General features: G+C 44.4%; 1 protein-coding gene across 1 annotated transcript in view; it reads right to left on the bottom strand.

The window, feature by feature from the left end:
* Positions 1 to 9,617: 9,617 nt before the first annotated feature.
* Positions 9,618 to 13,217, bottom strand: part of Slc25a24 (solute carrier family 25 member 24) — a 37,914-nt gene continuing 34,314 nt past the window's right edge. Inside the window, 1 exon segment of the mRNA NM_001127544.1 lies at positions 9,618 to 11,751. Within this exon segment, the coding sequence (NP_001121016.1) occupies positions 11,567 to 11,751 (185 nt within the window). The 3' untranslated portion in view covers positions 9,618 to 11,566.

Below are 13,217 nucleotides of genomic sequence, written 5' to 3'. Positions count from 1 at the left end.
GATGTGCTTGGCACACTGAAGACATTGATATGAGACCAGAGAGTATGGAAGCTGCCTTCTTCCTGCCCTGCCTCCAGCCTGTTGTAGAAATTATTTAACCCTGACCCAGGGTTTCTACCCCGCCTTCTTCACTCAGTTCCCAGATGAAAGACACACACACCCTTTGTATTTACAATAAGCCTTAATCAGCACCAGAGCTGGGCAGACATCTATGCTCTATGCTTTTAGAGTCTACTTTACTATCAATAACCCCAAATTATTCCTGACTATGTTTCACCTGGGCTGCTCTTAACTCCAATTGGCCAGCCCTCAGGGCTATGTTTTTATGGCTCACCTAACACATGGCAGCTCTCTCTTTCTTCCATTACCTTCTTCTCCCCTTGTGGTTCTCCTTTACCCCAAGCCCAGGGATCCTAAACCCCACCTATGTGTCTTCTGCCCAGCTATTGGCTGTCGCATCTTTATTTACCAATCATAAATAATTTGGGGGTGGGGTCACATAGCGTCATTTGGGTCAATGGGCAGACTCCAGGTCTTGGGGTTGCGCACTTAGCATTACAATAGACAGAAAGATCAAACATCAACACCAGCCACCCCCTCCAGCTTCTCTTTCCCTTGGAAAGAGGTAGAAGATCAACTGGTTCCTTCTGTCTAAACTCTACCCCATGGTCCTTTCAGGAAACACTCCTCTGAGCATGGTGTGTAACTGATGGCCATCTGTTTTTCTTTTTTAATTTATTTTATTTTTAATTATGTATATTTGAGTATCTATGTGAGAATGTGCAGGTGAGCACAGGTGCCTATCACATCCAGAAGAGAAGGTCAGAACCCCAGGAGCTGAAGTTACAGGTAGTTATGAAAGCACGAGTATTGGGAGCTGAACTCTGGTCCTTTATTATACAGGCTCTTAACCACTGAGTCATCAGTCCAGCCCTTAATCTATCTGTCAAAGGAAAATTGTTGCCATTCCCCCAAGTGAGCCACATAGTAGGACTGTGATTTCCCAGAATGCACTTCTTGTTTTTTACATATCTTCTCGGCATAAAACATTCTCTTCTTCTTTCCAAGACTAAACAGGATGTCCATCTCCTTCATGATGCCGTATCCACTCCCCCTGCATCCTGTTCTCGAAGGTCATCAACATGTTATAGCTGCTAACACGTCTTTATATTAAATTAGTCTTTCTTCCTCTCAGCCTTCCTGGTAAATGATCTCTAGGATTGAACCAGCGTGAGATGTAACCCTGAGCGTGCTGACCCCTTGAGAATCTCCAAGGTTTAGTTATTTGAGTTAATGGCTACATTGTTGTTGGTGCCAGGAACACTTGCTACAACCTGTTCTCAGCAACACAAGATTTTTCTGGTTTGCTTCTTTACAATTGCCTACCTCTGGCCACTTCTTTCTAGGCTATTTATGGACCTTAAATGGAAGAGCAAAAAAAACCTGACCTCTTTTCTCATCCCTCAGGCTCTTTATTAAGTTGAAACTGAAAAATACTAAGCCACAGAAAAATTCTTGGTCCAGACTCCCCTTCCTGTGCAGTCAAATAAAGAGGCCAGATTTCTTTTCATGAAATTTGATTCATTCCTTCATAAATGGGATGAAGATTAACTTTAGGGAAACAGTCCATAGAACCAGAGGTAATTCAATGACTAATGAGATATTACATAATCATTTAATTGGTTAGTCTTCATTTAAAAGGCACAACCTCCGTGTATTACAATGTCGAATTTCCTTTCTTTCCAAGCATGTCATTGTACAGTGATTTTACACAGCCCTCTTTGAAAAGTGTGCCTTCCGCTCATCCTATTCCTGTCATTTGAAAAGAGCCATGCCCACCCACACTAGACTTCATTGAGGCTGAATTAAAGTCGTTACAAAGAAATATAGGTCATCACTCTGCCTCCAGGATACTCCAAGTCCCCTGCTGCTTGCCCACCCGACTGTCTCCCACTTGGTGTTTGAGATTCCTCTACACCAGTGGTTCTCAACCTTTCTGATGCTGTGACCCTTTAATATAGTTCCTTATGCTGGGGCGACACCTCCTCCCAACCCTAAAATTATTTTGCTGCTCCTTCATAACTATAATTTTGCTACTGGTATAAATCGTAATGTAAATATCGGATATGCAGGAGATCTGAGCCACTGTTCCATTCTCTCATGTTTGGGTCTGTGTCTCCTGCTAACGCGGAATTCTGAATGGGCGATTCAGTCAGGATTCCCCAAGAGCAGACCTGAGTGTTCTTCCAGGAGGGGATTTTCAGAGCTACATTCTTCCTGCTCACCAGTGTCCACTGGCCACCAGAGGCCTGCTTTGGAACATAGAGAATCACCCTGGGAACACAGTCTTAATTAGCTCAGATCTGGAAGGACAGAGAGCTGACGGGATTCACGCTGCCACACATTCCTAGCTCAACTGGTCCTTCGTGTTCCAAACTCTCCTTCATCTGCTCTTTTTCCTCAAGCCTTTGCCTCACAACAGTCTACATGGTGTGACTTCCCTATTCCAAGAGTATCACCTGGGAAAATACATCCGCCCGGTACAAAGACGAGGTGGGATGTGGGTGCCCCAGTGCCCACTCTCCTTTTAGACCACTGGCCCAAAGGTACCTTCCATTTAAATCCTTGCTCCAATGGAGCTTCTGCTATCTGACTGTGCCTTACCCTGCTGACGACATTGTCCCTTGAAATTACCCATTCACTTCCTCACCTTCATTGACGATATTAGATACCCGGAACCTTAGACCTGGAGCAGAAGGGGTAGGTAGCTCAATGGTAGAGAACTTACCTACTATTCGCAAAGCTCTGTATTTCATTCCTAACATATGTCACCTCCTCCCCACTAAAAATGTCTTCACCCCGAACCATTTCTCTGTTAAATTTATAACTCAAACTCTCTGCCTGAGCCAACTCTCTCCTACCGATTCACCTGTGAACCTTTCCCACTTCCCTTGTTCTCTGGGACCTCTGGTTCGTGGGCCCACACACCTCTGTGTGCTGTTTCTCCTCTTTCTACTGCGACTTGCTGGACCACACTTCACAGGCCCTTCCCAGAGTCCAACGCCCTTCCTCTCTGGCTTTCCCAGCAATTGCCTAAATGAAAGCCTGGGTGAAGCCAGCACCTTCTCTCTCTGCGGTTTCCCGAGAGATGCAGCCGCAGAGAACTCTCACCCACCCATTCCCATCACCTTTTCCTAGCGGCCTCCAGGCCTCTCAGGGGACAGGCCAGGATTGTTCTGTCCTCACCTGGAGGGAGCGACACCTCACCTGCTCCCTGTCCTTCTTCACCTAATCCCTCCTTCCCACTCTCTCACCTCCTACCAGAGACCAGTCGTCATCCTTACCTACCACCTCCACTTATTCCGTAGGGGACCATCTGACTTCATGGCTTTAAATAGCATTTAGATACTCATGGCTGCCAAACGGTGCATTTACAGTCCCATAACTACTGGCCTGAAAGGTTGACCTGAGTTTCTAATGATTTTTACCAGGCTTTTTTTTTTCTTTTTCTTTTTTTTTTTTAATCCCTAACACACTGGCTCCAAACTTGACTGCATAAACAACCACCTAGAGGTGCCATTTTAAAAAAAGAAGAAAAGAAAGAAGGAAAGGAAGAGAGTTAACTATGTGGCCCAGATTGGTTTCAGCCTCTCCATATTCCTGTTTCAGCCTCTTTTTTTTTTTTTTTTTTTTTTTATATCCAAAACCCAATTGTCAGGCTCTCTGCTCTAACCACCTTGTTGGTCCATCTGCACAATAGGCAACTTTTTCATTCTTTCTTGGGCCACCCTTAACAGTCTGCTGTCTAGAAAGGCACTGGGAAACGCCGTGCTTCCTTTACAGTTATTTGACCCAAACTACAAATATGTGCACACAATGTTCAGAGGGAAAGCAATTTTCAGGGAGTCTCCTCCAAGGCTGAACTCTGGAATCACCTGGGGCGTTAGACTGCCTTCCACCCTTTGCTCTGGGATATGAGTAAAGTTTTAAAAGCCACCAGCCACCAGCTGGTGTGGTGTCATTTGCTGATAATCCCAGAACATTGGGTCTGGGGTGTTGACACAGGAGGATTAAGCATTGGCTTGAGTATTTGACTGGGTGTTTGATTGATCATTCCCAACAACCTAGGCTACCTTAGCTAGATGTCGTTGTTGCTGTTGTTGTTGGTTTTGTTGTTGGTTTTAAAATCACTCCAGGTAGTTCTTGTGTGGTCAAGTTTTCAAACCACTGTGCTTAGGAAGTTAAAAATAATTCGTATTAATGAATGTTTAAATGTTAAGCAGTTTGGGTATCATACGCAAAAGCAATATTCCGAATATTAAAATAATTAAAATAAATATCAAAATTAAATAAATATTTTCTTTTTTCTTTTTTTTTTTGGAGCTGGGGACTGAACCCAGGGCCTTGCGCTTGCTAGGCAAGCACTCTACCACTGAGCTAAATCCCCAACCCCAAAATTAAATAAATATTAAAATAAATAATTAAAACCGTGATGTATGTCAATATACCCTAGCTTCTTGGAGCGCTATCACTCTAATCTTTTCTAATCTTTAATTGCTCACGTTGATTGAAACCTTTTATGACTTTTAAATGTTGATCTTTTGCTGAGAATGTCTTCCCACTACAGAAAAGCGCTCATTCTCAGCTCTCGCTGCTCTGGGTATTTCCATTGCAAGCACAGATTTTTTTTTCCTGTGAACTAAAACTAAAAAAACCAAGGCAGGGCTGAGGAGGTGTAACAACCTCTCACCCTGGCTTTCTCTTTGAATTTCAGAATATTTGTCCCCCAGAGCATCCGGGCTGTGGCATTTTCACAGGGATGCAGGTTTGAAAGTTGTAGCATTTACTCTAGCACAGTGGAAAGAGACATTCGAGAAGCAAAGAATGGCAACACAGTGGCTGACACCCTAACTCTAGCTAGCCCTTGGGAGCCGAGCTGGGAGGATGGAGAGTTCAAAGCCAGGCGGATCCCTGGAGTGAGACCTGAGAGAAAGAGGGGGGAGGGACATAGAAAAAGACGCATGCGCGGGGCTGTAGCTCTGCAGGAGAATGCGTGCCTAACAGGCACAAGGCCCTAGGTCTATCCCCAGGCCTTAAAGTTAAAAGTCAAAACAACAGGAGAATGAGAGGAAGGAGGAACAGTCAGCCACACACCTGCACCTACACCTTCACCTTCCTCCACACACCCTTACCCATTCCTGTCGTCCTGAGGGACCTGGGTGGTCAGCTGGTGTCAAATACATCACTATGTCAGAACCTGACATTTCTCTCCCACGTGCTAACTTCTATTTTATTTTCCTTCTGATCCGAACGTCTACGTGGGGGCTGTGAAGTGGTTTTATCGGGCCTTTGTTTGTTCATCTGTTGGTTACTGTTATTTATTGTTACTGTTTCGTATTCCAGGTTGGCCTCAAAGGCTACCTAGACCAAAATGACCTTGAATTCTTAATCTCTCTGTCTCCAATTCCCAAGTACAGGGGGTTGCAGCCTGTCCCTCCACGACTGGCTACCAGAATTTTTATTTCTGCTTGTTTCTTGAGCCAAAAGGAATTCCAGGTTAAGGACACGATGCAAGTTGACTTGTGTGGTTTTTCCAACTGAATTCCTCCTCTGAGCTTTACTGTTCCAGGTACACAGCAAGTATCCGTCAATGAGAACTCCTGTTTTATTTCACTGCAGCTATGGGAGCACCGAGTGTGGGTGCCCTTGGGGGTGTGTGCATGTGTGTGTGGAGGCCACAGGTCCACACTGATGTCTCCCTCCATTGCTCATCACCCTCGTTTTTGAGAGCCTCTCTCACTGGACCTGGAGCTCAAGGATTCCGCTGAACTGGCTGGTCACCAAGCCCCAGGAATCTGCCGGAGTCTGGCTCTGGGAGCTGTGCCTGGGTGCAGGGGATCTGGACCCGGCTTCTCGTGCTTACACAATGGGCACTTAACCAACTAAGCCATCCCTTGCCCCTCAATTTTTATTTCTTATAAAACATATCAACCAGAGGACTCCACAAAATCAATGACAACTCCTATAGAGAAAAAAAAAAAAGAATCCCCTTCCCCATCCAAAAAAACAAAAAAACAAAACAAAAAAAAAAAAAAGAGGTTGGGAGAAAACTAAATTTGGAGAGCATTTTATTAATTGCTTATTTTGTTTTTATTTCCACACTTATGTCATAAGCTTGAGTTACAATGACACTTCTCAAGTGATTTCGGGAAAGAAATATTTACCCACCAAAATATCCCGGCAATAATTTCCAAGTGGTGAACATGTACCCACAGTTCGCTCCATCAGCAGCTTTGTTTGTTCTTTCGATCGTGTTTAATTTCACTTTTAAAATATGGCATCTTTCTGGTTTGGGGAAAATGTCATTAAAAGCAAGAACAAGCCCTTCTCTTCTGAGGAGCACATGAAAGGCTTCTCTGTAGCCTCCTCTCCTGGAACGGTAACAGACTGACCCTAATTTCACTCCTCTAAATAGGGTAACGGTGGTTTGAGCAGGAAATCTAAAATCGGCCTCCGAGGTAGCTCAGTGATTTTCCAGGTCAAGGCAAAGGGAAAAAGCAAAGTTGGAAGGCTTTGTCCTTTCCCAGGTACCAACAGGCTCCGGCGCTCCCTGGGAGAAGTCTGCCACCTAGTGGACCATAGAGGCCACTGACGCTACGTGCAGTGACAAACCCTTACTGGCCTCTAGAAGTATCTGTGGAGTCCACATTGGATCCCAAAAATATGTACAATGACTGGGTGTTGTTTTTAAATAACAAGCTTTAAAAAAATAAGTGTGTCTACAGCCAAATATAACAGAGCTTTGTGGTCCAAAGCGTCTGTTAATGCCAAGTAGATTAATTGAATAAATAGTACACCACCAGGTGGTGGGGGCATTCAAAGCCAAGAAACAAAATGTTCTTTTCTACTAATGGGAGCAGCGCGGTACCACCATGTAGAAGTCTCCTTGTAAAGCGCTGTCGTGTAAAGTGGAGTGTTTTTATTTAACAGTCCTCTGAGTTTGACAGCAACCTGTGTGCCCTGGGTGCTTTTTTTTCCTCTGGATGGAAGCAATGTGAAGTAGGGAGAATACTTAGCCTCTGTTGTGATGATGAAAGTCACATGCATGCCGTAAACTCCCATGCAAAGAGTATGCTCTAACTCGTCACATCTGTGTAATAAATCATGCATATGGACTTTTGGAAATGATTGATAGGGTCCCGTGAAATTGATGAGGTCAGAGCTAGAGCCCGTCTGGCTGTTCCCTCCCGATTTCTCCTTTCCATTTCATTTGCTGTATTTTTCCAGGTTGTACTAAATGGTTGCTATTAATTTCTATTAAAAAGATGCAGGCACAGTATATACTTAATAGCATAGCCCAGACGAATCCCTTCCCAACTCTAGGCTTGCTTTTCAGTTGCAGCGCTAATAGGTGGGTTATGGGTGGGAGTGGACTCTTCCTCCATTGGCTCTTCTACCTGGATGCTGTCTATCCAGCTTTCTGCTGTGAAACCACATTGCCACATACCAGGAATGCTGGGGGATCTGGGCACTCTGTGGATAGAGTCATCTGTCGCTTATGTTAAACAAATGATAGTAAGGACCCCTTCTGTGTGAAGAGCTCCCTGAGATGTGACAACCGAGGCTTCCTTCTGAGGCACAATGAATCAACCTAGAGACCGTCTGAGATTTGGTCTCTCTATATGTTCCCTTTTCTCTCACCTCCAGCCACGAGTTAGCATTTCCTCCCCTCTGTGACATGTAAATGTAAAAACAGAAGTCATTTTCAGTGAAAGGATCTGTCTTCTGCCAGTAGAGTAGACGGCAGGGGTCCCAGAGAAGTGAGCAGAGGAATTCTCTCAGCATCAAGGAGGAAAGGGGGAACCCAGTGATAGGAAAGGAGACAGATTGCTAGGTTCTAATCCTGTGTCATCTCATCTGAGCCCATTCCAAGCAAGGCACAATGGCTGAATCAGATATGTGGGTTCTGGGGTAAAAGGTTTCTTGGCATTGACCAATGTGGACAGAGAGGCCAAAATCCCCACACACTGCTTCAGTTGTTAAACGATATGGGTGTTTCCTGACAGATTTAAGTTGATTGCATGGCAATGCCACATACCAAGATTCATGTGGGCACCTGCTTCAAGGTGACATAGACTGGCTGAGGGCTGCATGTCTGCAGGGGACATTTATAGGTAGAACTCAGACTAACCTGCTCTGAGCCATTGGAAGACATGGAAGTCTAGAAAATGTCTGTGACAGGCTTGGTTTGAAGGGTAGCTCAGAATGCCTCGGAATCCTTCAACAGTTCCACTCCAACCCCACCCTCATGAATGACAAGATGACACCACTTGTTTGTTATTGCCACTGTGGATGCCAACTCAAACAGGACAAGGTCAAACTTAGAAAAAGCAAATTAAAAAGCTGCCCCAATATTGCAAAGTTTGTGTGAGGAAAACAAACTGAGGGCAAGCACCAAGCAATCGGCCAGGACAGCTATAGCCCCGTGAAACTCTATAAGTCAAAGTCTCTGTGATTCACAGGGGGAAATGTAGACCTTAATGTCTCTAAATTAACTCTCTTTAAAAATTTACCTTCTCCCTGGAGATGGAGAGACTGCCCAGGGACTAGGCTGACTGGGGTCCGGGGAGTAGAGACCTATTCTGAGTGCAACAGAAACATGCTTATCAAAAACAGGCCTTTCCCCACCATTTTCCATAACATAGCCCAGGGTAAAGACATTTGGATCTTGCTTAGGGAACATCTCCAAGGAACTATTGCTATTGTCGAACTAGGAAGCAGAAAAGGAGAACTGGATAGCTAACAGCCTTCCTAAAGCCTGTCCTCCACGACTACCCACCTCTGGGCTCACTTCAGCCAGCCATCCGCACTGGCCTGGCCTCCTTCATGTCCCTTCTTATAACCACTGCCCCTGCCTCTTGTCCATTCATCTCCACAGTCTTGCTTCATTTTATGAATGAGATTCTGTAATTTGTATCAGGAAAGTTTTCTCAGTTTACGTAGGAGTAAACTTACTCATGTTCTGTTCTCCACAATTTCAAGGTAAAAACACTCCCTACCTACCAAGATGAGCCACACTAGTCTTGCAAGCTTGTAATCTTCTTGATACTGGAAACCCTTTGGACTGCAATCCTTGCTCTTAAACACAGACTTTGAGTATCTTGTGAAAACAGTTGTCTTGTGTCCATGGTACCTACAGCCGCTCAGGAAAGGCGAAAGGTTGAGGCTCTCCACAGCCAGATTGAGAGGCACTGCTTCAACCCCTGTTGGTGTTATAAATGCACGGCACCAAAAATGTATTATTTATAAATTCTTTTCAAAATGAGTGTCCTAGTTAGTTCTGTCAACCGTCAAAGCAAAGAGTCACTCCCCTAAGTTGGGAGTCTCAACTGAGGACTGCCAGCTCAGACTGACCTGTGGGCGTGTCTGTGGGCGGGCTCTTCACTGTCAGTTGTAAGATAGCCCACGTGGTTCCTGCTTCTTCCTGCTCTGACTTCTCTCAGTGACTGTGTCCTATAAGGTGGAATAGCCCTTCCTAATAAAGTCGCTTTTATTGGGAGTGTTTTGTCACAGTAACAGAAAGGAGAATAGGACAATTAGAAAACAAGCATTTTAAAAACAGACAAATATCTTTAATACAAATGAGCAGTAACTGTGTAGCAATATCAGAATAAGCTGTGATCAACAGGACAGTTTTTTCTCCCAAAAGATACAAGATGTACAGATGAACGAACCAGTCATACCTTACACATGTATGCTGGGGGGGCAATTTAATTTCATAATGAAGTATGGCTATTTTCATAGTTTTTACCAGCTTAAAATTCCAAAGACATTAACAGAATTGTGCATTTTCATAATTGTTACAAGTAAAAAAGGAGTGAATCATGTACCTACATCTGTCCTTCTATGTATTACTCCAAAGTACAATAGAGTCCCTTCCTTTCCTTATAAAGTACAAAAATACCAAGACACTAGCAGGCATCCGTACTACAAATCAAGCTATGTTTTAGAATAACTTCATGAACACAAGGCCATCTTTCTCTTTGGTTCAAAAAATAAAAGAGGTAGGTAGGTAGGTTAAAGGCAAAGATTTCCACTACAGTTTTCAGAAAGCAACCGTACAGAAATTACCAGAAATCAAATGAGAACATGGACTAAATCTTAAAATGTTAAAATATCTTCATTTGTTTATTTGTTTTCGTTTTTGTTTTGGAGACAGGGTTTCTCGGTGTAGCCCTGGCTGCCCTGGAACTCTCCACCAGGCTGACCTTGAACTCAGAGATCCGCCTGCCTCTGCCTCCTGAGTGCTAGGACTACAGGCATGTGCCAATCCTGCCGGGCTAAGATTATCTTCTTATAGAAGAAATAAGATTTTTCTTCTAAGTTTTAAAACAAATCATAAAAAGATAACTGACTAAAAAATCAGCTTTAGTTTAAAAAATTGAATGCTTTTACATGTTACAAATTTTCTGTCACCTTCCTCAATGTTGAGGCAAGTGAACATGTAGACGCATATGACCACAGACTGCACCTTTCATTAAAACACGTAAGATGGATATATCCTGCTACTGAAATGCGCTGGTGCCTTGGCTTTGTGCCGCTCCACTTGAGAACCACAGGTTCAGAGACTTCAACAGTAAGAGGGAAGGGAGGGTGCCGGCCATTGACCTGAAATCAACACTCAGGTGAGGAGAAGAGCAGCTTCAGCTTACTATGAAGGTCCCAAGGAGCCTTCCTGATTAAGAAAATCTGATTAAACTCATAAAAAATGAACAAAACCAAGATGCTCTCTGGGACATGGTACAAGTCACGGTTTTGATCAATGATGCGTTTCAAAGCAATGACCGAATAAATAGGATCTTCAAATAAATAGGATCTCCCAAATGACCTGTCTCCTGTCAATAATGTGACAACAATGTCAATCAAGGTCTAAAACTGGGGGCCAAACAGCAGGGCAAATAGAAGCATGTCCACTGAAATGCACATGACAGCACCGCTCCTGTCACTGAATGTGGCTTCTATAACTCCTATTCTGCTTACAGACAAGGAGATAAACTCTGCACGCTCGATTTTAAATATAGTGATTTTTCTACTAATGTCTCCGTTGGGGTCATTACATCTACAAAGACATCCAAAATATATATATATATATATAAAAAAAAAAAACAATTTAAGTCCCAGGGCTTTCTGATCATTTTGGATTTTTTAAAAATTTGTGTAAAAACAAATCGATATGAACTGGAACCAATGGGAACAAAGGTTGATGATTTATTGTCCTACCACGCAAAATGATTTCAGCGTAAGCCAGTGCATTTTCAGATTTGGTGCAGGGCAGAGATCTCTATCAGCAAAAATAAAGTACAATTTTGTGGTTTCTTCACTAAAACTATGATTCAGAACATTACTGAAGGTACAAAACTGAACCCAAAGGCTTGAGGCGATCACCCTACACTCTTCCCTTTGGTGGGGAAATCAGCTTCTTTTGTGATAGACTTGCTGCAATCCCAGGAGTCACTGGGGGGCACTACAGCCTCGGTCATCGTGGAAAAGCAAAGGCTGGGACCGCTCACTTCTGAGCTACTCCTAGCGTCTGCTTCATGTTTTCATACACCACATAGCTGATGCCCACGGCAGGGAGCACCTTCATGAAGTTTGGGGTGATGCCTCTGTAAAGTCCTGACACTCCTTCCTTGGAGACTATTCGCTGAAAAAGGCCAACCATGCTGAGCTGTGGGGCTCCCTCTGTGGTGGCTGGCAAACAGAGAAGCAGACAAACAGCATAAATAAATGAAAATGGCAAGAACCAGGCTAACCCAATATTTAAGCATGAATCATTGTTACAACAGGCAGCTGGAGACGCACAGCGGGGTCTAGAACACAATGAACCGATAAAACCAGTTCCAACAGCAACTCTCTTTAGGCAGCACCCACCAGTGAGTGGCAATGACAGGCACAGAAGCTCATTATGAATGAGAAATGTGCTAGAAACTAGGTCAACTACTCTCCGTGACAGCCCTCCTGGATAAATATATACATCAGGAACTGTAAATGGGAAAGACAAGGAGCTTCTCCTAAAGCCTTAGTTAGCAAACCCACCAAGCACTGACTAGAATGGTTAAATTCTGGATAATAGGGAAAGGGGAGATTTGGAGATGTTTAGAAAGAGTACAGAGACCTGGGCCTTGGAATTATCTCAATGGGGGCAGAGAGAGGAGTGAAGAAAGTAGGAGAAAAAAAAACGAAGGGGGGCGGGAAGAAGAGGAGGCAGCCCTGAACTGTTGGTACAACAAAAGATTAAGGCGGGAACAGGCGTGGGGGAGGGGATAGGTGACCACTGGATGTAATTATGACCCATAGGATATCAGGAGCCGGAGATGCCCACACATTGGGTTATTTGACTATTTCCTACAAGTTGGAGCACTTCCATGGGATACAGAAACCCCTAAGACTAAGGAGGTAAACCAGGCTGTGACAGCTTCTGAAACCAGACGATTCACAGGGCGGCTCCCTGGTCCCTGGGGTTACATGAGCGGTTCTAACTACTATGGCCAGCACCGCTCTCTCGCGCAGGTTACGCAGGGAGCTCCAAAGATTCAGCTTCTGTGGGTGGTCGATCGTGCTGGCTGCGGGCGATGGGCTACTGGTGATGAAGCTATCACCCAAGCTCCAGGAAGAACCCCGCCAGACTCACCGAAGCACTATGCTAAATGTGGGCAGACCTGTTTCTTTGGTCTGTCCTTGCCCTATCTGGAAATGCCACACAGCAGCGTAATGGGGGATCAGAGGACAGACGTGGAACTAAGCTGATATGGTTGCTGAAGCCTTCGAAACTCCCTCTGAGAACTCTGGAATTTATTCTGAAAACACTGAAGAGTTACAGAAAATGTCTGAAGAGACACAAAATATTTGGGACTTGATGAAAAATGCTGGATCTTGGCAGCCATGCTAGGCCAGGACTGGAGCTGGCAGGAGGGGGAGGCTCACTGTGCATCGGTTTAAATCCCGGAGTGGGTCTGAACTCCAGCTTGACTCCAGCTCAGACCCACCACCTTGTGGACATTCCTCAACTGTTCCTGCCTGTTAGTCATTTGCCAAATATGGATGATTTTAGTATCAACTTCCAAAAGTGGACACCCCGGCTACCACCACGTTTAGTTTGCTAGTTTGCATTCCTCTCTGCAGCCATGATTGCCTCTCAGCTCCTCAAAGGCGCCACT

Source organism: Rattus norvegicus, chromosome 2, assembly GCF_021556685.1.
Source record: "Rattus norvegicus strain SHRSP/BbbUtx chromosome 2, alternate assembly SHRSP_T2T, whole genome shotgun sequence".
NCBI classification, from domain to species: Eukaryota; Metazoa; Chordata; class Mammalia; order Rodentia; family Muridae; genus Rattus; species Rattus norvegicus.
This window is presented reverse-complemented; position numbering and strand designations above follow the sequence as displayed.